General features: G+C 46.1%; 1 protein-coding gene across 2 annotated transcripts in view; it reads left to right on the top strand.

The window, feature by feature from the left end:
* Nucleotides 1-21,117, top strand: part of llgl1 (LLGL scribble cell polarity complex component 1) — a 30,900-nt gene extending 9,783 nt beyond the window's left edge. Inside the window, exons 3-24 of one of the 2 annotated variants that reach the window (XM_060039304.1) lie at nt 1,386-1,467; nt 1,762-1,922; nt 2,362-2,508; nt 5,884-6,046; nt 6,850-6,985; nt 7,294-7,348; nt 7,847-8,001; nt 8,379-8,617; nt 9,095-9,162; nt 9,593-9,773; nt 12,260-12,364; nt 13,159-13,451; nt 13,677-13,833; nt 14,110-14,248; nt 14,808-15,151; nt 15,478-15,669; nt 16,535-16,607; nt 17,030-17,144; nt 17,463-17,527; nt 18,838-18,973; nt 19,206-19,292; nt 19,884-21,117. In XM_060039304.1, the coding sequence (XP_059895287.1) occupies nt 1,386-1,467; nt 1,762-1,922; nt 2,362-2,508; nt 5,884-6,046; nt 6,850-6,985; nt 7,294-7,348; nt 7,847-8,001; nt 8,379-8,617; nt 9,095-9,162; nt 9,593-9,773; nt 12,260-12,364; nt 13,159-13,451; nt 13,677-13,833; nt 14,110-14,248; nt 14,808-15,151; nt 15,478-15,669; nt 16,535-16,607; nt 17,030-17,144; nt 17,463-17,527; nt 18,838-18,973; nt 19,206-19,284 (3,085 nt within the window). In that variant the 3' untranslated portion in view covers nt 19,285-19,292; nt 19,884-21,117. Of the gene's footprint in view, nt 1-1,385; nt 1,468-1,761; nt 1,923-2,361; nt 2,509-5,883; nt 6,047-6,849; nt 6,986-7,293; nt 7,349-7,846; nt 8,002-8,378; nt 8,618-9,094; nt 9,163-9,592; nt 9,774-12,259; nt 12,365-13,158; nt 13,452-13,676; nt 13,834-14,109; nt 14,249-14,807; nt 15,210-15,296; nt 15,439-15,477; nt 15,670-16,534; nt 16,608-17,029; nt 17,145-17,462; nt 17,528-18,837; nt 18,974-19,205; nt 19,293-19,883 lie in introns of those variants that run through there. The other variant, XM_060039312.1, reaches the window with a different exon arrangement.
* The last annotated feature ends 6,827 nt before the right edge of the window (nt 21,118-27,944 follow it).

Below are 27,944 nucleotides of genomic sequence, written 5' to 3'. Positions count from 1 at the left end.
ATGAGAGGAGATGGGATGGTTTGTTGACATGCTCCTGAGTCATGTTACTGGAGTAGTAGATTTAGAAACGCACGCAATTACCCAGAGAAGAGGACGTGGCCACATGGGAACATATCAATCAAAGATCATGTGGTTTTAAAGTTTAACTTTAAAACATTCCTACCAACTTTGTCGGCGACGCTCCATTGGGTCTGTGCCATTCGTGTGGACCCCTCTACTGAAGAAGGCGCCTTTTTTTTTAATACAGTCTCCTGCTCTTGTTTAGGTGTTGGTGATCCCAACATCGTGTTTGTTTTTGTTTTCCCTCTAACACCTGTGTCTTGGGCTGCTATGGTGTTCCATGTTGACCATTCACGTTGACCATTTACCATAGATACGGCCTGGTACCGAGCGGCTGAAAAACAATTTCTGTCTGCGTCTCCTGTGTCGCGCCCGCGTTAGAGGCACGGGACACGCAGTGATTGCGTCATTGACCAAAACAACATAAGTGTGACTCTTGTAAATCTTCAAATGAAATGGCTCCAACACTCATGTTCCATGAGTAAACAGGCTTCTAAAAGACAAACACACTTGCACCTAAATATGAAGACCCCTGAAGAGAGGAGGTGAATGTTTGGAATGCCTGTAGTGCACTTCACAAGACCCTAGAGAGGCAGAGCGAGAATGTCGGGAATCAGAACAGAGACCGATAAAATCCTGCATACGGAACTGGTGGTGGGGGAACACGCACACACGCACGCACGCACGCACGGCGTCGCACGCACACAACTTTAAATTGCCCTCAGTTTATGCATTTTCAATTAAGACGCCTTCAGGATATTATATATTGTGTGTGGGGAGGGAAACCTCTGTGAATTTTAAAGTTTAGCCTGGCTTGTGTAGGAGTGTATCTACTTTTAACAACCCTGCTTAATTTACTGAGCTAACATAGGGTGGTTCCTGTTGAGATAGCTATGTAACCTGTGCACACACTGGGCTGTCTCTGCGTCATCTGAGGTTTGTAATTGCAGCTAACTTGCCGTTAGCTTGCTAACTCCTCTATTATGGCACCCATGGCAACATGGCTCCAAAGATTTTACTGCCTTTAGATGACCACACTGATGCATCTCATTCACTCTCACTCTCTCTATTCCTCTCAATCTCCGTATGTCTCTCCAGTATGTCTTCTTGGGATCCTTGTTTCAAAAATAATATCCTATTATACCTTTTTGTCCACTTTAATGCAGTCCGACACTGCAGTGCGCGACAGCACTTCAAGACTTGCTGAGAGCTGGTTGTGTACTATAGTAGGTGTGTACTAAGGTAGTTGTGTGCTGGTGGCGTCCATGGCTGGGTTCGGTTCTCCCTCCCTGTGTAGTTTCTCCTTGACTCCCCCTCCCCTCCAGATATGGCGCTCCTGGCGTGGAGTTCACAGGGCTGCACAAAGACACCGCCGCTGTCACCCAGATCCAATTCCTGCCCGCTCAGGTGAGCTGGGGGATGATGCACTATCTGTTGTTTTAAATATTTACGTCATGCTGCTAAATTTGCTGTAGGTAAGATTCAAGAATTATGAATGGAGAGAGAATTATTCCCTTGAGTCCCTCACATCGCTGCTCTGTGTTGCACTTAATGCACCAGTGATTGACAGGAAAGATGTAGAGTGGTCTAAAATCTAAATTGGCTCATACATTATAGAAGAATAGTTCTTAAATCGTACCTACAATGCCCCGAGCAGGCCAAGATTGACCCCTCCTCTTCCCTCCGCCTCCCAACCAATAGGGCCGGCTTCTGTCACTGCTCGACGACAACTCCATCCATCTGTGGGAGCTGGTGGGCGGGGCTCCCAGGGAAGTGGGCGGAGCCAGACGGGAGCCAACGGTGGGGCTCCAGGAAGTGCGTAGTTACTGCCTCCCAGGGAGGCCCGGCATCGAGAACTGCAGGTGCATTTTTATCTGAGGATCTCCCTGACATTTCTGACCTTCTCGTTCGTCTCTTGTTTGTTCATGTCTGCTTTGTGATGTTTTGATTCCAGCTCCAATATAAACTTCCAGCTCCAATATAAACGTACAACATTTTCAGCCTCCACAAGGTCGTTTGTCTGGCATAGACCACATTGCAATTACACATCACATGTTATGTCAATTTTTTATGTTGCATGTAAGATGCTAAGAGGGCATTAAATGACCTCCCATGTGACTGAAAAAATGTGAATCGAAGCTCTGTCTTATCACACGGGTTGCTGTCTCTTGTCCTGGAACTACCTCACAGGTCCATAACTCTGTGCTCGTAAAACAAGCTGCTGTCCCTTGTCCTTGCACTACTTGACGGGGTCCACCACTCCTCGCTGGGTGTTTAAGCTGCTGTCTCTTGTCCCTGCAGCACCTCACGGGTCACCGTCCTCCTCCTCCTGGGGTCATGTGACCTGCTCTGTGTCGGGACCGAGGGAGGGGGCGTCCACTTCCTGGATTTGCCACGCCTGTCGCTGAGGGAGAACCAATCACTTCTCCAAGACCAGGTCATACAGAGGTGAGTGAGCACGTGCTGGCCATGTTTCTTCTTCGATACTTCCATCGATGGAAGTTTACGACAATGGGAGAAAATTGCTAACATTAACCTAGTGCTGTATAAAGGCTAAGTAAACCCTGTTTTAGGGAACATGCTTATTAGTTTCCAAAAATGTGATCGTGACAGTCGTAAATGTTTAGGAAAAACTGACCCATTGGGTTGCATAGGAGCGAGTGCAAGAGGTGTTCTCTTGTCAAATTCTCTTGAGCTGGAGTGTGTAGGCAATGGAGAGCTGATTGTCATTTGAGTTTAAAAAAAGTACACGGAAATGTTCACCAACACTATTCACCCAAACGGACCATCTTTTTATGGGTTTAATTACTCTTTAACTGGTCAATGAAAAAATAACATAATGGCAAAGTAGCACTAACAATAGTAACATATGTTTGGATGATCAGATCATCTGGTTGAGGCAGTATTGTGGGTATGGGACATCTGGATGTACATGTAGTATAGATCCAGCACATTAAGTGACGGGGGGAACTTTTTAAGATACCTAGCGCTGTTTATACTTTTGCTTCCACAGCTTTACGACTTGTGTTGACAGTTACTCATTTCCAATGTTTCATGCCGAAATTACTTGTGATAATTCATTAAAATATCGTCAGCGTACGGCATGAGGATCATAAGTAGCGAGAGAGGTGCTGTTGAACTGTTTTTACAGGCACTCCCTCAATCTTCCACACTTCATGTCCTTTCTTGGGCTGGAACACCGTGCTCACCCTGTGTCGGAGCTCCTGCTGGGCATGTCAACACACCCACACACGCACTTGGAGGTTAATGGGGCACTAGGGGTCAGCTGGGGTCATGTGAGTTGAAGGACCAGAAGAGGCTGTGAGATGACTCTAAAAACAAACAAGCATTCTTGGGGACGGCATAGCACCGCATCGGAAATGCCTCCCTTGCATTGTTGTGGAATACAAATACAATCTAGGCAGAAACATCACCACCAGGTGGTCCATTTCCAGGTGTCAGTCGTGCAAGGTTTCCTGCAGTCATTAGTCACGGATCTCATTCCCACAAAGAAGTACACACAGCCGCATGCTTTCAGCATACATTCATATGACAGCGGATGGCTACGTTTGTAAGTGAACAGTGGTATTGCAGCTCTTGACTGTTTCCCAAGACATGTAAACACTTGGATCTGCAAACGTTTTCTCAATCGCTCTGTTTGTTTGTGTGTGGGGTTTAACATTCGAGACCAGTGTTTACTGTTATTATTGCCCAAAGAGGAGCCAGACGTGTGCGTGCGTGCGTGCGTGCGTGTGTGTGTGTGCGTGCGTGTTTGTGTGTGTCCAGCGTGCCAGGCGTTCTTCTGTCTGCTGTGTATTTCAGACCAATCTCCGAACCCCTCATTACACCGGGCTGTTGAGGGAAGTGGGCAGGGTTGAGGCCTCCCAGGGGTGTGTGTGTGTGTGTGTGTGTGTGTGTGTGTGTGTCAGAGCCTGTGATTGCGAGGCTTTGTAACAGCTGCCAATACTTGGTGTTCCGGTTGGGGAAACGTTCTAGCCGAATCACCAGTGGACATACACAGGCTCATCACCATGTTAGCAGGACGCTGGATTACCTAAAAGTACTTGTTGAATGACGGACAATGCAGGGCTTTGTCTGCAATGTTTCTGCTCCTCTGCTTCCGGAACCATCTTCCTTGCTGAGGGAGCGCGAGAGAGAAATGGAGTGTGTGTGTGTGTGTGTGTGTGGGGTTGGTTGGCTGTCTCTATGTAGTTCTTCTGCCTCATCTGTAGCCAAGTGCCCTGAGAGCTTTCTCCACCGCTCTTCCTCCTGCGGCTCTCTCTCTTTCTCCCTTTCTCTCTGTCTCTCATGTTCGCCCGGCCGCTCATCAACCTCAAACCCTCGTGTGTGTGTGTGTGTGTGTGTGTGTGTGTGTGTGTGTGTGTGTGTGTGTGTGTGTGTGTGTGTGTCCTCTGAGGAATGTGTGTCTGGCCCGGGTTCCCCTGCTGCGCGGGCCCAGCCTCGTGTTGTGTCCTGGTTATCTCTGCAGAGAGGAGTAGCTCTGGATGAACGCGCTCTGCGGACAGCTCCACGCCCTCAGCCCGTGTGCTGCGGGGACCCCCTGGCATGGGCTGTGGCGTTGTTGCGGTGTGTTATTGTTTTTGATGTGATTTTAGGATTTTGATCATGTTGATTATCATTTCTGTAGGTTATTGAGTTCACACGCACACACGCGTGATTGACTTTAATAGTGTTCTTCTAGTATCTTCTCATATTTTATCCGACGCTTGGTAATCAATCTTTCTCTTTGTGGGATTGCTTCTGATACTATAATTTAGTCTTGGTTTCTGATATGATCCTGCTGGTCAGCTGTGAACAAAGGAACCTCTGGCAAATGTCTTTCTCTTTCGGCATGATGGGTATTGTGATTTGTAAACCCTTTGGCCTACAAGAGGAATATTGACAATTGGGGAACACGTTCAACTCTAGTTGATGGAAAACCAGGGTCCCTTCGTTGTCTGTCAGGGAACTTTGGGAATGCTGAAGAAAGTATTGTGAAACAGCCTGCTATACACACACTCCAAAATACAAAAATGTACATTTAAAACTGGAAGAGCCAATCGCCTGAAACAGCTTGGCCAAAACCGGGGCGAAAGATTTTCTCACTATCTCTACAATCAAGATCCGTAAAATAGAGATCACTATCTATCCGTGCAAGCCGCACACAGCCAATGCTTTTTCAAAAACCACCAATGACATCATGCAATGGGTTGACTGAATGTTTTAAACCCCATTTTCAGTAGCATTGGCTGGCTGAAAAATGTTTTTGGAATATCCGTTCACGTGAGTTGAGCTACCAACCAGGAGCTCTAGGTAGGCGTACCTTGTTTGCTCCACTGTACACATACTTTTGTGTACGATGGTTGAGTCAGATTGGTGTGTGTGTGGCTGTGAACAGATGTCGTTTCCTCTCCTGTACAGTCTTCTCAACCACATGTAGACTTGCTACACAGCGGGTCTTGAGCTGGTTCCAACAGGATATGGTTTTTGCTGTATTTTAACATTGGCAGTAACGGATACAGAGTGATGAAAAAATAATGTAGATCAGGATGGCTGATGTGATTTTAGGCCTAATCAAATAATTGTCATTTAGCAATGTGCTTAAAATTTTGAGTTGGCAGTACCACAAACAACATTTGTCGAGTGTTGTTAAACTGTAACAGCATGAACAGGCAGTTGGTCCACTGAGTTTAACCCCTGTCTGTTTGTAGATTGATTCAGTTTGCCACATCATTGAGCCAAAACTAGATTTTAACAGTTCTCCATGAGTTGGTTTAGCATGTTTGAATCTTTTTGTTTGTTGATGTAATGATGTTTATTCAGCTTGCCAGATGACTACCGATGTGGCAAGTCTCTGGGGCCAGTGGAGTCTCTCCAGGAACACCCCCAGCAGCCAGGGGTGATTCTGATAGGCTACAGTCGAGGCCTGGTGGTGCTATGGGATCTGAGCACGCGCCACGTGGATCACCTCTTCCTGGGCAAGCAGGTATTCCTCACTCACTTGCACTCGCTCACGCCGACTTTGGGGTGTAAAGAGTCTTGGAAATGACGTGTGTGTGTGTATAACTTTCAAACCACATTAATTAACCAATTTCATCCCTTTATCTAAATCACTCTTTTATACTTAGCATTTACTCTCCCATACACTCTTTCTAAGGATTAAATGTTTATAAAATGACAAATAATTAGGCAATAAATTAGGGATGCACCGAAATGAAATTTCTTGGCCCCAACCAAAACCGAATATACTGAAACAGTTGGCCGAAACCGAATACCGAATGTGGCTTTTGCTGTTTTTCATTCATTTCATTCCTTCATTTTAACAGGTGCGCCCGGCTCTTTTTTCATCTCTGTGTATAGTCATTTGGTTGTTTACAAACTTAAGTGCGGCTCTTTTTTAATCTCTCTTTTGACGAAGCGCACCTGGCTCATTCCTCACTGGTTGCTTTTTTTCAAAATCATCATCATCAAAAATAGAAATGTTTGGTATTTTTTTTCCGGCCTTTTTACTCCTTCGGCCGAAACCGAAAATTATGTTTTGGGCCATTTTCGGTGGCCGAACTTTCGGTGCATCCCTACAATAAATAAATTAAAGGACTTTGTCTACTGATGAATAATCCAACAAAGCCTTGACGCAGAGTGTGTGTGTGTGTGTGTGTGTGTGTGTGTGTGTGTGTGTGTGTGTGTGTGTGTGTGTGTGTGTGTGTGTGTGTGTGTGTGTGTGTGTGTGTGTGTGTGTGTGTGTGTGTGTGTGTGTGTGTGTGTGTGTGTGTGTGTGCGTGCGCGCAGCAACTAGAGAGCCTGGTGTGGGAGCGTTCCGGGAAGTCGTTCGTCGGTTCCCATAACGACGGGGGCTACTCGGTGTGGGCAGTAACCAGCGGTAACCCCTACACCCAGCAGCCAGTATCCTCCACCATCCCCTATGGTGAGACTGACTGGTGGAGGCTGTGGGTGGACTGTTGTATTGATGGGCTGCGCCTGGCTTCTGTTCTCGATGACTCACTTACCTGCATATTGATTGAATCAACTATTGGATGTGTTTAGCGATGTTCCCTCAGTTGCAGCCACTTGTTTGTGATTGTGTCTGAGTAGTTGTTGAATGTGTATTGTGCTAGGTCAGAACAGTTAGAAGCCTGATACAAACAGTTTTGTTGTAATGTTCAGAAAGAAGATGAATGTGTGGCTTGGAAAACATTGGGGTGTCACTGAATGAGCTCCTTTCCTCGTCCCCAGGTCCGTTCCCCTGCAAGGCCATTAGCAAGATCCTTCTGAGGACCACAGTGTCTGGGTGAGGGCCCCCCGCTCTCCTGTTGAGGGCTCTCCTGTTGAGGGCCCCCCTCTCTCCTGTTGAGGGCCCCCCTCTCTCCTGTTGAGGGCCCCCCTCTCTCCTGTTGAGGGCCCCCCTCTCTCCTGTTGAGGGCCCCCCTCTCTCGGCTGGTTCTATCAAGTAGCACCATTGAGGATTAGGATCAATCCCAATTTATTGTTGAGAACATATAATCAAATGGGAATACATTTCATCTATTCATCTATTTTTCACACGCTCTCAATTCAAAAATAGCTTTATTGGCATGGACAATAAACCCTTACATTGCCAAAGCAAGTACTACAAAGAAATGACTACTAGTACAGAAGAGATCATTTGGTAATGGTTGTGAGCGATTTCATGACCCCGTTTCCCAGAATTGGGACAGAGTGACAAGTGTTCTCCCGTCATGGTCGTCCCTACTGACTATACTGTCCATGCTACTCTGTCCACCTGCTGGCTCTCTGGCCCGCTCTCCAGTGCTCCCATGCTGCTGTACAGCGGTGGGATGCCCAGGGCGAGCTACGGGGACCGCCACTGTCTGACCGTCCAGCAGGACAAGGAGCACGTCACGCTGGACTTCACGTCCCGGGTCATCGACTTCTTCACCATCCACAGCGTGGAGCGGGAGCAAGGTGGGGGGGGGGGGGCCCACGTGGCTCGGGCGGAATATGACTCACTCTCAGGGTTATGGGCCGGGGCGTGTGAAGCACATGTGTTCAACGGATCAATTATTAGTTTTGTGCTTCCAAAGAGTCAGTTGCCCCAGGGATGTCGACGTGTTTGGGGGTGACTTTAAAATGGAGGTATTGCTGTAAAGCTAGTTGGTGCATCATGGAAAATAAAATGTAGATTGGAACGGTCGGTTGAAGATGAATTTGCTGTAAGGTGGATTTTACATACTGCATTGGCATCATTAGAAATTACATCTGTAAGGCCTGCAAAGTTTAGCACTGCATCATGGGTAATCCACGTCTAAACAGCCCGACTCGCCCCCCCCCCCCTCCCCCAGAGTTTGACGAGCCCTCGGCCGTGGTGGTGCTGCTGGACGAGGAGCTGGTGGTGGTGGACCTGCACACCCCCGGCTGGCCCACGCTGCCCACCCCCTACCTGGCCCCGCTGCACTCCTCGGCCATCACCTGCTCATGCCACGTCTCCAGCGTACCCCCCAAGCTGTGGGACAGGGTGCTGCAGGCCGGCCGCGCCCAGCGACAGGCACCGCAGCAGCAGCAGCAGCAGCAGCAGCGCGGGGTGAGTGGGCTCTGCCGGTAAGGGGTCGGCGCAGGGAAGGATCACAACATGGGAAAATAAACTGCAGCAGAGCTACAGTATGAAGCGGTCAATGTTTAAATCAAATGTATCTGTTGTGTTTATCGTTTGTGCTTGTTTTTTTTTTCTTGTGTTTTTATGTGAAAAAATATAGAATCAGGAAAAAGCAAAGCGGTAGAAGAAGTAGAAGCTTTCTAAAAAAACAAAACATTTTTAAGTGGCTCATCGGTTAGACGAGTAGAGCTTAGTTTGTTGAGGGTAGGGCTCTGTACAGGAGGTACACCCAACTACCCTAGAAGGTGCTGCAAAAAAAAACACTTATCTGCTGAGGTGAGCTATGCCGTGCATGAGTTTGGTCAGGTAGAAGTTAAAAAAGTGGTATGTACTGGGAAATGCAAATGTCAGGCTTTTATTTCATTATATTATTTATGTTTAATCCAAGCTGTCTGGTTTTTGCAGAGTTGGCCGATCTGTGGAGGGAAAAACCTGGCGCCGTCAGCGAAACAGCAGGAACTGCTACTGACTGGGTACACGCACGCACGCAAGCACACGCACGCACGCAAACACACACAGCCAATTATTGAACTATATAGACATTAAACATTACTCAAGCGTTTCCTCTTGCACACATGTTCCCAGTAGAGCTGAGCTTGTGAGAAAGTACCAGTTATTTATATAGTCTCCTTTTCCGGAAGCTTCATCTCATTCTCATCCCGGCTCCTCCAGTGGGAGTGCACGTTACCATGCACGCCTGCACAGTTTCGTCATATCCATGTCCACGGAGAAGCCAAACAGTCCCGCATCTCACAATACGTCTCTCCCTTCTTTTTAATTAATTAATCTGTATTATAAATAATTATAATAATAACCTCAACCGTCCGTAGATCAGTCTGGGTTGCCTGCAGTGCATCCTGGGGTCTGACTGTGTGTGTGTGTGTGTGTGTGTGTGTGTTTCAGCCACGAGGACGGCACCGTACGCTTCTGGGATGCATCGGGCGTGGCCCTCACGCCGATCTACAAGCTCTCCACTGCCGGCGTCTTCCACACGGACTGCGACCCCGCCGACGACCCCCAGGGCCCCGACGACGACCCTGACGACCGGCGGGAGGAAGAGGACGAGTGGCCCCCCTTCAGGAAGGTGAGGGGGAGGGAGGGAGGGGTGGAGGGAGAGGTAGGAACAGTTGGAGAGAGAGATTCCCTTAAGAGTGGTGAACTCAAAGAATTGCCCTTTACATACTGCCGAAAAAAAGCATTTGTCTAACGCACGCACGCGCACACAGTGGCCCACTTTTCAATCTTATGGTTTAAATGCGTTTGGTTCTGGGGGCCGTTATTCTTTGTAATCACTGTTTGTCTTGGAGAGGCAGATTGGCTCCATTCCTCTACTGTTATTACTTCTGATTCAGCACTGTTTGTTTCTCTGTATGTTAAGAATCGTAATGTATATTCAATGAAAAAATTTGGCAAATCGAGTTAGTATTAGTTCATAGTTGTGTTAAAGGCTAGTTAAGGACTGAACTTGAATGTTTTCTGCTGTGTATTCATATTTCATAAGTATTGGATTCCCTTTGTTATATTTCGAAGCATAGTTTTGCTTTTGCAGACTTTCTGTGAAACTCCTGTCCACTGTCAAACATTGTTAGTCGTGAGGTTTGTCCCAGAGAAACCTCTTAAAACCACAATGCAAATGAATACGCTATCCATTTCTTGGTATGTGGTCGAGAGCAACGTTAGTTGTTGAGACCCTCATTCATGTTAAAAGGTGTGTGTGTGTGTGTGTGTGTGTGTGTGTGTGTGTGTGTGTGTGTGTGTGTGTGTGTGTGTGTGTGTGTGTGTGTGTGTGTGTGTGTGTGTGTGTGTGTGTGTGTGTGTGTGTGTGTGTGTGTGTGTGTCGTTAAAATGTGGGCGTGACCCTCCTTCAAGTTAAAAGTCCCTTGTGTGTAAAAGGATGAGAACTAGGCCTCTACTTTGTTTACATTACTACACCAGACTTTCCGTACCCTCACAGGCTTCCGATGTCTGTTTTCCCTCACCCCGTTTTGTCTTCGTAGACCCCTCCTCTCTTTATCTCCCCCTCCCTAACCCCTCTTTCCCCCCCCCCCCCCAAAACTTTCCTACCTTTCCAAATGTAACCCACGGTTACGGAACTCTAAGCTCTGGAATGCCGGCCCCATATGGATGGACAGCCCCCCACCCCCTTGTAATGAAAACCAGAACCCTCAGCTGTGTGTGTGTGTGTATGTGTGTGAAAATTCCTACGGAGCGCATAGGATTTACGTCTGTGTGCACGGTTTTTTAAAGTGCACGTACAAGAAGCAGTTAAAGTGTACTTTATTTGTTCTGTACCAGGGAGGATCACGGTGTACGTGTGCGAAGTGGGGGTATACGGGTTGGATCCAGCAGGCTATGTGTGTGCCATCGACCAGGCGGTGTTTAGTGATGCCTGGATGCCATCCTGGATATTGAAGTGTTCAGGGGACGTTTGGGGCATATAAAGGATGACCCCAGTGAATGAAAACACCTTGCTGGTGTTCTCTCTCGCTCTCTCGCTCTCTCGCTCTCTCGCTCTCTCGCTCTGTGTGTGTCAACTTGCTGTATATAGTAAGGTTTGGACTTTTAATGTCAATACATGCCTCTTTTGAATTATCTGTAACATTTCTTCCAACATTTTATTTAAGATTCTATCTGTCATTACAGAGGTACCCAAAAATATTTATACATTCATTTACTTTTATCACGCCTCTGAGGAACCACACTAAATAACGGAGATGTCACTGCTGTTAAAGGCTCAAAGTGGTGCAGGATGATGTCATGGTTTGGTAGGCTAATGACACGGTAATCATTTAGGACACACTACAATTTTAACTACCAGTGTTTATTAGAGATGCAGTATCTGCAGTTTAAACTGTGTGTGTGTGTGTGTGTGTGTGTGTGTGTGTGTGTGTTAATTTTGTCAGCTATTTTAGATTTAGTCTAGACGAAAATGCTTATTAGTTTTAGTCACATTTTAGTCATTGTTTTCCTTCGTAGTTTTAGTCTAGTTTTAGTCAACCAAAAGTCTTTACATTTTAGTCAACTTTTAGTCATTACTTTCAGTCAAAATGTTTTCTCTTTTAAACTAATTCAATTAGGCTAATCCCTGGTATATGGACACCTGCTAAGTATTTCCAGTTAATCTGTCTGTTCAGCTCTTCAAAATGAGAGCTGGTAAATTGTGAAAAATGCATTAAACTGTAATCAGAAAACGTGGTTATATGCTATAGACCCTATTAGGGTCTATAGCATTAAAAATATCTGTCTGTCTGTCTTCCCGCCTAACTTGAAGCCACAGGGCATCTCTAATTCAACCAATGCCCGGGATACATTTGGACAGACAGGCTAGACGCAAAAAATATCATGCATTTTGAATGTCCAAATAGCACACCACTAACATTTTAGTCCTGTCTCGTTTAGTCAACGAAAACAAAACGTACATTTCATCATAGTTTTAACATCAAATATCAATTTTTTTAGCTCGTCAACGTCTCGTCTTAGTCATGGAAGAAAGGTAGTTGAAGAACATTTTTCTTCATATATTCCGTTAACGAAATTAACGTGTGTGTGTGTGTGTGTTTCTGTGTGTAGGTGGGATGTTTTGACCCCTACAGCGATGACCCTAGGCTTGGCATCCAGAAGATCACTCTGTGTAAATACAGCAACAAGCTGGTGGTGGCTGGAACTGCCGGACAGGTACACACACGCGTACACGTACACACACACGCACGCACGCACGCACGCACGCACGCACGCACGCACGCACGCACGCACGCACGCACGCACGCACGCACGCACGCACGCACGCACGCACGCACGCACGCACACGGCGCAAACATTGAATTTGATGGCTGGTCTGTGTGCTGTCATTCGGACATGTTTGAAGGAAGGAAGAAAATCTTGCACACAAGTTATGACAATAATAAATTTTCCTTAAAAGTCAAGAAAAAAAAATATTTTTTTAAATCGTGTGAATATTTAAAGTTGGGTTCAACCTGGTTCAAGCCACTTTGGATTACAGTGTCTCCTAATTGAAAATAAAAAAATAATAAAAACAGGGTTTATTAGCAAACCCCGCCCGTTGCTTCGATTAGACAGTTGACTTGAGCTTTGGAAAACCAAACCAATTGTGTATGGGAAGTCCCAATGTGTCTCACGTAGACTCTGCTTTCCATTAGGAAAAAACCAAGCAAGCTGAAAGTCAGTTTGCTTTTATGAGTCGTGGGGTTACGGACGTGCATGCTGCAAATTAATCTCACATGCACACCGTTTTTCAATTTGCCAGGCATACTGTTCATTACTAATGTATATCTACCATCAAGAAGCATCATAGAATGGACTTACTTACTTATAAATGGAAGAATACAGTTTAACTGTTTACATTGTGAAAAAACTACAAGCTAACTTGTGATGCATTTTCTTCAAACATTCCTCCTTTTACTTTCCTGGTTCCTTCTCTCCGTCCCTGCGTTGGCTCTGCGGGGGACCAGGTGCTGATCCTGGCTCTGAGTGACGAGCGGTCGGACCACCAGGTCGAGGTGTCGGTGGTGGACCTGCTCCAGGACCGGGAGGGCTTCACCTGGAAGGGCCACGGCCGTCTGGACCCCCGCGCCCGCCCGGGCCCCTTCCCCCCGGGCTTCCAGCCCCAGCTGCTGGTGCAGTGCATGCCCCCCGCCTCGGTCACCGCGGTGACGCTGCACGCAGAGTGGCACCTGGTGGCGTTCGGCACCAGCCACGGCTTTGGCCTGTTCGACTACCAGCGTCGCAGTGCCGTGCTGGCCAGGTGAGCCGAGACACGCCCACCTGCCCACCTGTGGGACCCCAAACCTCCAACTCTCAACCTTACACAAGGTGTTGTAGAGTTGAGTTTTAGGGTTACAGTCCCAGGGCCCTCAAATGTAATGATTGTAATGTAAACCACAATGTAAAGTGTCCCATAAAGTAAACCCTTCCTCCTATTCTTCGCCTCCTCTCTCCCTCTCCCTGCCCCCTCTTCCTCTCGCTGAAGGTGCACCCTGCACCCGAATGACTCCCTGGCCATGGAGGGTCCGCTGTCCCGGGTCAAGTCCCTGAAGAAGTCTCTCCGCCAGAGCTTCCGGCGAATCCGCAAGAGCAGGGTGTCTGGCAAGAAGCGCCCCGTCCCCACCACCATGCCCACCAGCAAGGTCCCGCCCTCATGTGCATGGCTCGTGGTCAGAATGTCACTCGAAGGCCCATTGTAGAGAGGATGCATGAGTCCCATTTGTTAGATTTCAACCCGCACACAATGTTTTTTTAGTGCTAATGAATATGAAAAAAATATATTCATTTTAAATAAAGAAGCCTGTCATTTTGTACAAAATGATCTGTTGGGTTATTTAAACAATGTCACAAAAGTGAAAAAGTAGGAAAATACCTTTAGCTGTGTGCGTGTGTGTGTGTGTGTGTGTGTGTGTGTTCAGGTCCAGGAGGCCAACGCGGCCTTAGCGGAGCAGGAGGATGTGGCCCCGGTGCAGCGGCGCATCGAGCCGCGCTCCGCAGACGACTCGCTGTCCGGCGTGGTCCGCTGCCTGTGCTTCGCCGACACCTTCCTGCGAGACGGTAGGAGAAACACTCACAGCCCGGCCAGTGTTGCACAGCATTTCTCTTAGATGCTTGGGAGGGCAGGGCAGTCTGGTGGTTAGCTAGCCTGTCTAGTCTAGTGGTTAGCTAGCCTGTCTAGTCTAGTGGTTAGCTAGCCTGTCTAGTCTAGTGGTTAGCTAGCCAGTCTAGTAGTTAGCTAGCCTGTCTAGTCTAGAGGTTAGCTAGCCAGTCTAGTCTAGAGGTTAGCTAGCCAGTCTAGTCTAGTGGTTAGCTAGCCAGTCTAGTCTAGTGGTTAGCTAGCCAGTCTAGTCTAGTGGTTAGCTAGCTAACCAAGAACCTTTCGGTTCCGGGTTTGATAGCAGATACCTATAGGGGATTTGTTTTGCTGTGACTTTTAAACTAATATACTTTTTATCTATTTTAAATACGTGAATATTTGAATATTCACAAATGTATGCAAGGTTTTTGTTAAGTTACAGCAGTTGGAGTCAGGTAGGTGCTTGGACTAAACGGCTTCAGTGTGTATACAACCCACCTGTGTACTGAAACGCACAATACCGTGTGTATCCTCCCCCAGGAACGCACCACGGCCCTACCCTCTGGGCGGGCACCAACTCGGGCAGCGTGTACGCCTACGCCCTGGAGGTCCCGGGTGTTGGCTCTGGGCCGGGCCGGGGGGGCGAGCCGGGCAGTGGCAGCGGGGGGGGGGGAGGAGGAGGGGGCGGGGCTGGCAGCAGCGTGGAGGCGTTGCTGGGGAAGGAGATCCAGCTGATGCACCGCGCCCCCGTGGTGTGGATCTGCGTGCTGGACGGTCGCGGGCGCCCGCTGCCGGAGCCCTACGAGGCGTCCCGGGACCTCGCCGCCGCGCCAGACATGAGCACCGCCCACTCGGTGCTCATCGCCTCGGAGGAGCAGCTCAAGGTGCGGGGCGGAGGGGAGGGTCTCCGGGTGGGGGTTTCCCGCCTCGTCTCTGGATGTCGTGGGTGGGTGGGTGAGGGTTTGGGATTTTCTGTGACAATATTTCTATAAGTTATAATGTGGCGACGTTCTAGTCGTGCCTGCAGAGATCAATCGAGAAAAAAAAACAACATCCAGTAGTCTTTCATTCTATTTTTATTAATACCATTTGTTAAAAGTTATTATGGGATTGTATGCCTTTTGGTGGAGACGCAAGAAAGGGAGCGGGGAACGGCAATGTAGCATTGTGCCGTAGGGTTGTTTGACTCACACAGCCGTCCTGCCCCCAGGTGTTCTCCCTGCCCAAAGTGAGTGCCAAGACCAAGTTCAAGCTGACGGCCCACGAGGGCTGCCGCGTGCGGCGGGTGGCGCTTGTGGCGCTGAGCTCGGCCGTGCAGGAGGACTACAGCGAGCACACCCTGGTCTGCCTCACCAACCTGGGGGACATGCACCTCTTCAACGTCCCGGCGCTCAGGCCCCAGGTCAGGGGAGGGGGTGGGCTTTGGTTACTGTTGGGATTTCCATGTTTTTTCTCTGAATGGATGCGCAGGCTTGACATTTGAACGCGAAATCAGGAGGTCAAAATCGACTAAGTATAATCCGGACACGGGTCCGCCAGGAGCTAATTTACCCGCAAAAAAAACATCCTGTTAATATATATCTGTTGAAATGACGCTGGTTGGATGAGGAGACCTGTCGTTCTGGATGTTTGAATGTAGCGGTAGAGCTCCCATCAGACATGCATTGCCGAGGAGAGCAATGAAACTGAGCGCTCTATCCGTGCATTACATTGAACGGATACACATTTAGCACTGCATGAAGGCCACAGCCAGTCAGAGGCAGTGCAAAGATATTTCAGCAAAGCTGCTCATGCTCCCAGTACAAATCATTAATGGAAAACATATGATGAACAACAATATTTATAATGTATTTATTTACAAATAACTACAGTATCTTTTCTATTATTGTAAAGACGACTATTTCAAAATCCCACCACTGGTACATGTACCACAGGTGGACAAACAGTAGCTCATGGAATCACAATGTGAGCACAATCTGATCTGGGACGGTCCAGACCTGACGGTTAATGCTTCCTTGCACCATCGGATGGTGTAACCAAGGCCTTTGTCTGCCTGGATGGCCGACTGTCCTTTTCTCCCACTGTCTGTCGGTCTCACTGTCCTCTCACTGTCCTGTGTGTCTGTCCTTCTGTCGCAATCCGTCTGCAGAGTGGGAGTTTTGTGTATTATGGATACATTGGTCTTCATTTTATTGAATTTTCATTTGATTGAATAATTCTTTACTGCTAGATCTTGCTAATCTGACCTGAGGTGTGGTTCTCTGCAGGTGCGCTACGACTGCATCCGGAAAGAAGACATCAGTGGCATTGCGTCCTGCGTCTTCACCAAAACTGGCCAGGGTGAGGAAGAGTTAATAGTATTAATTTCATGTTATGAACGCACTCAGGGTGAGGAAGAGGAGCATGAGATATTAATAATGATTTAATTTAATATCCGATGGTAGAAATATAAAGTAAACAAACACTGAAATCCAAGCTAGAAGCTGTCTACTATCCCCGTTCTATTTTGAATTGATCACATACTGCATCGTAAACTCCTTTTTGCCTTTTCTTTGTGGGGTTTGTTTGTGGAGCTTTTTGTATTCAAGCGTTTGTGTTTGACTATAAATTGCTCATTGACTCAGTTGTTGTTCGTATTCACCCGCTTAAAAGTGTGGGGGTGTGTGGGGGTGTCTTTTGTATTCAAGCGTTTGTTTTGGACTTTAAATTGCTCATTGACTTAGTTGTAATTCCTTAACGATTGTGTGTGGCCATCCCCTCAGGGTTCTACCTGATCTCCCCCTCAGAGTACGAGAGGTTCTCCCTCTCGGCCAAGGTCATCACAGAGCCGCTCTGCTCCCTGCAGCTGGACCGCCCGCTGGAGCACGCCTCAGCCAGGTAGCACACACTGGCACACCTATGCACACGCACACGCCCTAAATGTACTATTCTGACATGCATTCACGGATATATTATCATATATTATGCTTTGGATTCTTAGGGTAACAAATGTATTCTTTATTTTACTTGGAAAAAGATAAAAAATATATATTTTGGCATATTTTTTATGCTATAATATATTATAGCATACTTACACAAAAGTTCAACCATCTGATTTGTTGCCCAAGTGTCGCTAGTTGCTAGTTTGTGATTGGTTGAGCCAGCTGGTAAATACTGTGGTCTCTGCTGTGATGAAATGATTGTGTGTGTCTCCAGTGACGGCCCCACAACACAGCCACGGGCCAACGGGACACACAAAAACCAGATGGATCAAGCTGAGGGTAGGACGTACAAACACACACATGCTCTTCTTCTGTTGCCTTTTCATCCCTATCCCTCCAAACTCTAATTCCCTCTCTTTGAGCCCGGCTTACTCTCCCATTCTTTCGCTCACTCAACCTTCCAGAGAAGGCTTCATGAGGGTTCCCTTCAGCTCTCCACGGTAACGGACCAGAACCCCCCCCACCCCCCCCCACCCCTTTCCTTCTGCTGCCGCTGCAACCTCCGGAATTCTATTGGCTGCTGGGGAAATGACACAGTTGACCAGTTGACCGGTTGACTATACTTTAGGGCTGGGGGAGTTGTCGAATGTCTAGCCAAACAATGCCGAATATATCGGTATACATGTCGATCATATAGAATCACTTCTGAAGTTGTTTTAACGATCTAGTTGGATGTGTCAATAGGTACTATTTAGACTATCGAGAAGTCCATATACTGCATCTGGGTCTTTGGTTTTAATAGTCAAGCTAATCCACCCATGGATTGGTTAGTGGAGAAGGAATCGCCATGTTTTCATCGTCAATTTAAAGTTCATGACATCCTAATTCTATGAACTATAAATCAGCGCAATAACTCCCCCAGCTATTTCTATGCGGGTGCCGTCAGTGGCTGTAAAACGCTTTAGAACAAACCAATCCCTCCTCCCTCCCAAGCCTGTTTATCGCCGCCTACAAATTAACATATTTTACCGCTGTGGAAACGTGCGTCTCCCGCGTGTGGCCGGACACCTTTTAAACGGGGCTTCAGCGTGGATTATACTTTGGTATACTTGTGGGTGTTTATAGTTCTACCTCAGAGGTTGTGTGTCGGTGGCCACACATTTGGAGTCATTTGGAGATCTTTATAATGTAAAGATCGGTATCGTGTGTTGCACAAAATAATTTTTCTGTGAACGTTCCTTATAGTAGATCTTGGATCTGCCCCATGTTGTTTTCAATGTCGGCTGAAATCCGTACAAAAGAATAAGCAAAAAAAGGTTGCAGGAAAGAATATGTTTGCAAAAGAGTTGAGAGGTGCACATAAGCTACGTCTTAGTTCTCTATTAGCTACGCCGGTCACACCTTAACTGCAACATACCTACACCATGACTACACATCTATCTATCTATCTAATCAGTGCATTGACCTACAGAAGTTACAAGGAACAATTTCCACGCAACACGAATGGGAGTTGTTTTCGATACAGCACGGTTCAGCTGAGGTTGCTAAGCACCAGTACACGTAAACACGTATAGACATTTAAAAGCTCGGTAGAAAAGAGAACTGCATGGTGGTGGTCTAATGTACGACCTCCGACCCCTCACCCCCAGGTCAGGCAGAGGACCTCCAGAGCGGCCTGTCCTCCCCCGCCCAGGACTCTCCCCTTGACTCACCGCTCAGCTTCGCTGACCTCACCCTGGACTCCACTGGGGAGCTCACTGTGGAGGACGTCCGGGACTTCCTCACGTAAGGCACTCACTCACTCTCATGCACGCACGCACTCACGCACTCACGCACGCACGCACGCACGCACGCACGCACGCACGCACGCACTCACTCACTCACTCACTCACTCACTCACTCACTCACTCACTCACTCACTCACTCACTCACTCACTCACTCACTCACTCACTCACTCACTCACTCACTCACTCACTCACTCACTCACTCACTCACGGTTCATTGTGTGTCTCATAGGACGGTGGACGAAGTGGAGAACAACATGAGGAACATCAAAGAGGAAGAGGGGCGCACCGCGGGTATCTTGATCAACTGACCAAGAAGGTACACACACACGCACACGTGACGACCACATGTCTTTGTTTTCCTTCACACCCCAGACAGGGTTGAAAACACACCTGTTTCTGATGGAGCTGGTCCACGGTGTGTAAACTTCAAAGGAGCCCCCTGCATTCTTGCAACCCCTCGTGTGTGTGTGTGTGTGTGTGTGTGTGTGTGTGTGTGTGTGTGTGTGTGTGTGTGTGTGTGTGTGTGTGTGTGTGTGTGTGTGTGTGTGTGTGTGTGTGTGTGTGTTGCAATCATATTGAAAAAAACATGAGTTACCGATCGTTGTTTTCTACTGTTTCTCTACTGTCCCCTGGTGTTGGTATCTGGAGAAACGAGCTGTCCCACACTTGATGGTTCTCCATTACTGTTTGATATAAATGCAGATGTCACTGCAGTGTCTCTGCAGTGACATCTGCATGAAGAATCCATTCAGAAATGTAGTAGAGAAAATGAACCATTCCTGAAACTGTTCACCTTCAGCATCGCCTGCATCAAGCTTGCTTTATTTAGACTTGCATGTTGTGGGAGGACGTGTCCTCGTCTGTCATCTAACATGTCTTCATCTACATCACTTTATTGTCGTTGAAGCGTCTTGGCCGTCGCCTGCAGTTGTCCAGTGGAGGCACCGATAACCGATAACCGTTATCTAGCCATACGGCTAGATAACAGAACAAGCAGCGGACAAAGATACTGGGTACGCCCCCAACCGTACCATCTCCTGCTCCTCCTCCTCCTCCTGCTCCTCCTCCTCCTCCTCCTCCTCCTCCTCCTCCTCCTCCTCCTCCTCCTCCTCTCAGTACAACAGCACAGCCCCCACACGCCCATCCACTCTGACTATGGACACGATATTAGAAGAACGGAGCGTGGACAGAAGAATACAAAGTTTCCTACTGGATGGACCCCCATCTTCTACAGAAGCACTCGGGAACGTGACCTCACCCGCCCTATGAGTATTATGCCAGGACGCACAGGCATGCATGTGAACCATTGATTACATGGTTCATGGTTGGTTTGGTGAGCCATGACCCCCCCCCCCCCCCCCCCCCCCCCCCCGCCTGGCTGGCTGGTTCTGGATGAGGCAGAACTACCATTGGCAGTATGGTACAGCCTGCTGGCACTGCCCTGTGGACCTCTCTCTTTGTGTCACTCTCGCTCTGTCACACACTCGCTCTCTTTCTCTAACTCCCCCCCCCCCCCCCCCCCCGCTGTCTGCCTACCAATTAGGGAAAGGAGTTCTTAATGTTTTCTTTCTTCCAGGGCAGAACTATCGGTGCTGTTGTGAGTTGATGAACACCTCTCTCTTAACGGAGCCCCGTCCCCTCCTCGGTATCAGGGCTCCTCTAGGTGCTGCTTTGGGGGCTCTTCCACTGGTGCTCTCTCCTCAAGAACAAACTGTCCATGTGCACAACAGTAGACTTACTGGAGCTGTGAGGCACGCTGCGAATTACAGCCACAGAGCAGCCCTCCTCACACCCCCCTCCATCCCCCATAACTATAAACTGTGAATCGGTTGAAGAGAATGAAAGGGAACAATTGTAGCATTCACCCGACTCTTTTGTTTTTTGTTTTTCTCCCGAGAGATCTGACCGGTCTTCTTTGAGTACTGGGAGCTATAGCGTTTCCCGCCATGTCGTTCCAGCCAGAATTGCTAACATATCTTTGCAATGGAGCAGGACCCTGATGAACTATGTTTGTATCTGTCTTAATAACTTATAATGAAGAGCCACACTAACCACAGTGGGGACCGAGGCTCGCCGTTTACCCTCGGATGGGGAAAGGGTGAAGGGGATAATGCAGTCGTTTGTCTGCAGACGAAGCTGGCCTTATTAGGGCCAGCTTCTGGCCTTATTAGGGCCAGCTTCTGGCCTTATTAGGGCCAGCTTCTGGGCTAGCCGGTTGTCATTCGAAAAGTTTTTTCAGGGTGTTTTTAAACAAAGGATGTAGAGTAACTAGGGTTTAGAAAAGAACTTTATGAAGGGAAACAAACCAAATGCTGCAAAGTCTTCATGTTTGGGAATGCGTGGTATCGAGTGAGTTAATTGAACGTTTGAGACTGAGGGCTACACAGCAAGTATAATATCTAGAAACATTTTGAAGCCAACCATTCAATAATAAACATTATTATGGAGTAGTTGGCTCCAAAGTCAGTTTTTTTTTTTGCTTTACATCAAAGCACAGAGAAACGGGGCTTGTGAGGATAGAAGGGAGAGGAGAGGTTGAAACCAAGGCAAAGCATGGTGGAAAGTTACGGTTAAAAAAAACAGCTAATAATTCGCCTGCCAAATACAACTCCTGGGAACGTTTAGGAGTGGAGCGTGGGTGAAGAAGCAGTGTAGTAAGGTTTAGAGGCACAGGGTCATGTTCCAGGGGACGGCAGCGACGACGATAGGAGGGAGGTCCTAACCCCTGGAGTTTTATGAAGAATATGTCGAGTGTGAATTCAAAGGGACCATGATACGGCGATAAAGCGATTGAGCGGTTGAGTTCCGAAGAAACTTCCAGAAAGATCCCCAAAAATTCTCCCTTGAGAAAATCGTTCATCTCACGCTGGAAGTTTTTGATTACGAGTTTGTCCGGAACACTATGTGTGATGTAGATTACAGCTGTTCAGCTACGCAAAGTTTGTGGGATTGTTTCAATTGTGGATGGGACAATGGCCAGTGCTTGGATCCCCGTAGTCTAACAATTTATCTTCTAACTTTTACTGTGTAAAAAAAAAAAGTGTGTGTATATAAATATATATATAATGTAGGTTAACAGCCTTGAATTAGGACAGACAGGTTTTATATGCCAATGATGAAGTAGTACTTCCAGACCCCACTAAAAGTAGCCTAAAAAAGCCTTTCGGTATTTCATTTTAGATTGCCTCGTACAAAATATTAAAAGGGACCTCACAACTAATTTAGAACAATGGATAGGAATGGTGTTAACAATTTTTATTTTGAAATGTGTACATTTTTGTTGCGACAAATAATTAACACTGCTACAGTTTACACCACCACACCAACCATTTATGATTCCAGGACAGGGTTGAACATTTAAATTGGGATTTTACCATTTTTTGTTTACTTTTTTGTTTTGAGTTTTAATGGAAATTTGTTTGTGTAGAATTTTTGCAGATGGAGAATGTCAATAAAAGTATTTACTCTTTAATGTGTTCAGCTTCCTGTTTCTGAAAGGTGGGGGACATTCAGAAATGGAGAGGTTCCTGAATAGGATCCAAAAACCCAAGGTAGATGGATGGTTATTTTATTGAAACTTTTCCACTCCTGATGGTATAGATGGTAGGGATCATCTATTATGATCTTGACATATTTCATCACTGTTTGATCCTAATGTTACCTTCTTATTTTTAGAACCTATACCATTAAATCATATTACCTGAAAACGTGTTGGATTAGGCTCTTATCAGTCAAGTATGTTTTGACTCACACAAAGATTAATACTTCAGAGAAGGTGGAGGCATACATTTCTTAATAATAAAATGAGTGTTTATGTGAAGCTGAGATTGCAGGCCACCAGGCACTGTCCGTTAATTGTTACCTTTGTATGGGTTCTTTAAATATCTTTCCATTATAATTAGGTATTTATCATCAACTGGAAATGATACCAAGTTTTTAATAGACGGTTAATCTATCTCCCCCGGCATTTATCCTTAATGCAACTGGTTTACCTAAGCCATTTCATCTGCCTTTTTAAATAAAGTGTGATTTTTGGATTGAAGGTTAGGTTTTAGTGTTTGGTCTGGTTTCAGGGCTAGTTTCAGGTTAAAGACCTCGGTAACTGCTTACAGAGGTTGCTGAAGGAGTCATGCTCCTGCTCCTCTCTTCCAAGCACTTTGGAAACAGCAGTTTGCCTGCCGCTCCAACAGATCCAGAGACGACGCACTCTCAGGTCATGCAAGCCACCCTCTCCCACCTTGACATCATGGGGGGGGTGTCTATGTCAGACTGTTCATAGATTAAAGTTTAGCCTTCAACACTGTAGTCCCCACCAGGCTGGCTACTAAATTGCATGACCTGGGCCTGAACCTATCAATGTGCCTGGATCTTGGACTTCTTGACTGCCAGGCCTCAGGTTGTCGGAGAGGGAGGGCACGCTTAACACTCCCTCATACTCAACATTGGTGTCCCCCAGGGTTGGGAGTCCTTTGCTGTACTCCCTGTGCACCAACGACCCTAATTAAATCGTGAAGTTTGAGGACGACACGGTTGTGGTGGGCCCGATCACTAACAACAATGAACGGGCCCACCTACATGAGGTGTCGGACCTGACGACGTGGTCCCAGGACAACAGCCTCTTCCTTAACGGGGGGAAGACCAAGGAGATGGTGGATTTCTGCCCACAACGGCGCAGGAGCTACACCCACTCATGGACTACACAAACGGACACTGTGGTGATGAAGGCAAGGCAACGCCTTTATCACCTCTGACAGCTCAGAAGATTCGGGGTGAGCCTGGATTCCTTCTACTCTGCCACTGTACAGAGTATACTATACTGACTGGAGCTATATCCATCTGGTCGGGAAACAGCTCCTGTCGGGACCAGAGGGTGATGAGATCAGCAGAGCGGACCCTGGCCACCCCACGCCCCCCTCTGCAGGACTTTTACACCATACACCGTACGAGCAGAGCCAGAAGGATTATCAAGGATCCCCATCACCCCGTAACAGTCTTTTTGTGACCCTCAGATCATCCAGTCGCCTGCGCTGTCACAGAACACGCATACAGAGGAAGTTTGCCCCCCCCCCCCCCCCCCCCCCCCCTGCTTATTTTCCACCGCAGGACAAGCTCAACTCGCCCTGCCTTTTTTTGCGTTTCGTTGGCCAAAATGTGGCAGTCTCACCGCCGTCTAGGTTCTGAGCTGATACGATACTTTGTGATGTTATCAGGCTGCTGGCCACTGATAGGCCAGACGCCTATCAGTGACGCCACTGGACGAGCGCGACGTCCGAGGCGAGCCTGACACTAGGTGTTGTGTCAAATATAATCCCTCTCTGAAATCGCAGCCCCTCTCTGCGTTACAGCAGTGTTCAGGGACGCGGGAAGTGGGGGTGCTTAGGGTGCTGCAGCACCCCCCCCCTGGCGGCCTCTGGCTGTAACTGCAAGTTAGAAGGTCTTCTGAACAAATCAATACTTTTTATTTTTTTATTTTTTTTATCATACAACATGATTTTTCATTAAATTATTGACATCCACCCTTTTTATAATATTTATCATATTATCATTTCATTTTATTTAGAACATTGTCTGAGTAGGCTGACGTAGGCTATGACGCACAACGCAGAACTGTCGATAGCTGAATATCAGACAACTCGTATCTCTGGATGAAAATGAAGGCTTTCTTTTATTGTCACTTTCCTTTTAAACCTTTAGAAATAACCTCCTGAATCCTTGTTATAACGCTGTGTATAATCCCGGACCGCAACAGCTTGTCGGCATGTTGTTAGTGTGTGAAATTCAGCACAGTATCAGCCGAGTTGACTCTAATTTTCACATTGTTTACTTGTTGACGATTGTGAATAACAGTGGCTAGTTGGCAGAACTCTTTTTACACACCAGTAGAGTGTTTTTCAGAGCGGAGCCCTGAATGTGACGTCACCCGTCATCTCGTCTCTGTAAACAATGGATGTTGCGCTGCATTTATTATGACGTCATTATATAGACTCTCTCTCAGCACCCCCCCCCCCCCCCCTTGGACTGACTTCCCGCGTCCCTGGTGTTACCCCCTATGTTTTATTCGATACATTTCGACAGTGTTACCCCTTATGGGTTTTTCATGACGACAGATAAAAAACGACAGGTTTTTTTACGTTTCATTTGATAAAAACGACAGTGTTACCCCTTATGTTTTTTTCCCATGATGACTGATGAAAAACAACAGTGTTACCCCTTATATTCTATTTGACAAAGACAACAGTGTAACCCCTTGTGTTTTTTCATGACGACCAATAAAAAACAACAGTGTTACCCCTTATGTTTTTATTCATGACGACTAATAAAAAACAAGTGTTACCCCTTATGTTTTTTTTCATGACGACCAATAAAAAAAGGAACAGTGTTACCCCTTATGTTTTTATTCATGACGACCAACAAAAAACAACAGTGTCACCCCTCATGTTTCATTTGATAAAAACGACAGTGTTACCCCCTATGTTTTAATTGATAAATATCGACAGTGTTACCCCTTGTGTTTTTTTTCATGAAGACCAAAGAAAAACAACAGTGTCACCCCCTATGTTTTATTTGATAAATATCAACAGTGTTACCCCTTATATTTATTTCATTTTTTTTGCGGGGATCCGAACGTGAGCTGTTTAGAGTGTTAACCTCTGAACTTAACAATGCACCATCAAGAAAACGGATAACGTCATCACAAAGGTTATTCTTGACTTTAAAATTTGCATGAAATAGAGATATGAGTCTACCAACAGATGACATCAACCAGACTTGAACCCCGGTCGCCAGGGGGTTAGGCAGAGTAAACCCCACTGCACCACTGAGGCGATGACAATACACAATAATCAATCGTCAACAAAGAGGATATACATGACATTAAAATGTATGTGTGTATTTCTATTATTTCCCTTGTTTTTTTTCATGACGACCAATAAAAAACGACAGTGTTACCCCTTATAAAATATTTGACAAAGACAACAGTGTTACCCTTCGTTTTTTTTCATGACGACCAATAAAAAACCAAATTGTTACCCCTTATGCTTTTTTTCATGATGACCAATAAAAAACAACAGTGTTACCCCTTATGTTGTTTTTCATGACGACCAATAAAAAACAACAGTGTTACCCCTTATGTTTTTTTTCATGATGACCAATAAAAAACAACAGTGTTACCCCTTATGTTGTTTTTCATGACGACCAATAAAAAACAACATTGTTACCCCTTATGTTTTTTTTCATGACGACCAACAAAAAACTACAGTGTTACCCCTTATGTTTTTTTTCATGACGACCAATAAAAAACAACAGTGTTACCCCTTATGTTTTTTTTCATGACGACCAATTATAAAACAACAGTGTTACCCCTTATGTTTTCTTTCATGACGACCAATAAAAAACAACAGTGTTACCCCTTATGTTTTTTTTCATGACGACCAATAAAAAACAACAGTGTTACCCCTTATGTTTTTTTTCATGACGACCAATAAAAAACAACAGTGTTACCCCTTATGTTGTTTTTCATGACGACCAATAAAAAACAACATTGTTACCCCTTATGTTTTTTTTCATGACGACCAACAAAAAACTACAGTGTTACCCCTTATGTTTTTTTTCATGACGACCAATAAAAAACAACAGTGTTACCCCTTATGTTTTTTTTCATGACGACCAATTATAAAACAACAGTGTTACCCCTTATGTTTTCTTTCATGACGACCAAAGAAAAACAACAGTGTTACCCCCTATGTTTTATTTGATCAATATCGACAGTGTTACCCCTTATGTTTATTTCAAGAAGGCCGATAAAAAACGACAGTTACCTCTCATGTTTTTTCCATGTTGACCAATAAAAAACAACAGTGTCGACGTTTTTGCAGGGATATGAACATGAGCTGTTTAGAGTGATAACCACCGAACTTAACAATGCACCATCAAGACACCGGTTAAAGACATCATAAAGGTTATACTTGACTTTATAATTCTCATGATATAGAGATTAGAGTCTTCCAACAGAGGTCATCAACCGGACTTGAATCCCGGTCTCCAGGGGGTTAGGCAGAGTGCACTCCACTGCACCACTGAGGCGATGACAATACACTTCAATCAATCATCAATAAAGAGGATATACATGACATTAAAATGTATGTATGTATTTCTATTATTTCCCTTATGTTTTTTTTTCATGACGACCAATAAAAAACAACAGTGTTACCCCTTATGTCTTTTTTTCATGATGACCAATAAAAACCGACAGTGTTACCCCTTATGTTTTTTTTCATGACGACCAAAGAAAAACAACAGTGTTACCCCCTATGTTTTATTTGATAAATATCGACAGTGTGACCCCTTATGTTTATTTCATGACGGCCGATAAAAAACGACAGTTACCCCTCATGTTTTTTCCATGTTGACCAATAAAAAACAACAGTGGTACCCCAGTCGAAGTTTTTGCGGGGATACAAACCTGAGCTGTTTAGAGAGTTAACCTCCGAACTTATCAATGCACCATCAAGACACTGAATAAAGACAACACAATGGTTATACTTGACTTTATAATTCGCATGAAATAGAGATAAGATATCAACTGGACTTGAACCCCGGTCTCCAGGGGGTTAGCTCACAGCTCCCTCCACTTCCCACTGAGAATTGTATAGTAAATACATCTGTGGTTATACTGTATATGACATATATATGTGACATATATATGTGGTTAATAGACATGATAGCATTACGTTTAAAATGAAAGATATTGTGTTTTCCACAGAAATTGAGCCGTGGTCTCCAGTGGGTTAGCAGAGTGCACTCCACTGCACCACTGAGGCGATGACAATCCACAATATTCAATCATCAATAAAGAGGATATACATGACATTAAAATGTATGTGTGTATTTCTATTATTTACCTTATGTTTTTTTTCATGACGACCAATAAAAAACGACAGTGTTACCCCTTATGTTTTTTTTATGACAA

Source organism: Gadus macrocephalus, chromosome 2 (assembly GCF_031168955.1).
Source record: "Gadus macrocephalus chromosome 2, ASM3116895v1".
NCBI lineage: Eukaryota > Metazoa > Chordata > Actinopteri > Gadiformes > Gadidae > Gadus > Gadus macrocephalus.
This window is presented reverse-complemented; position numbering and strand designations above follow the sequence as displayed.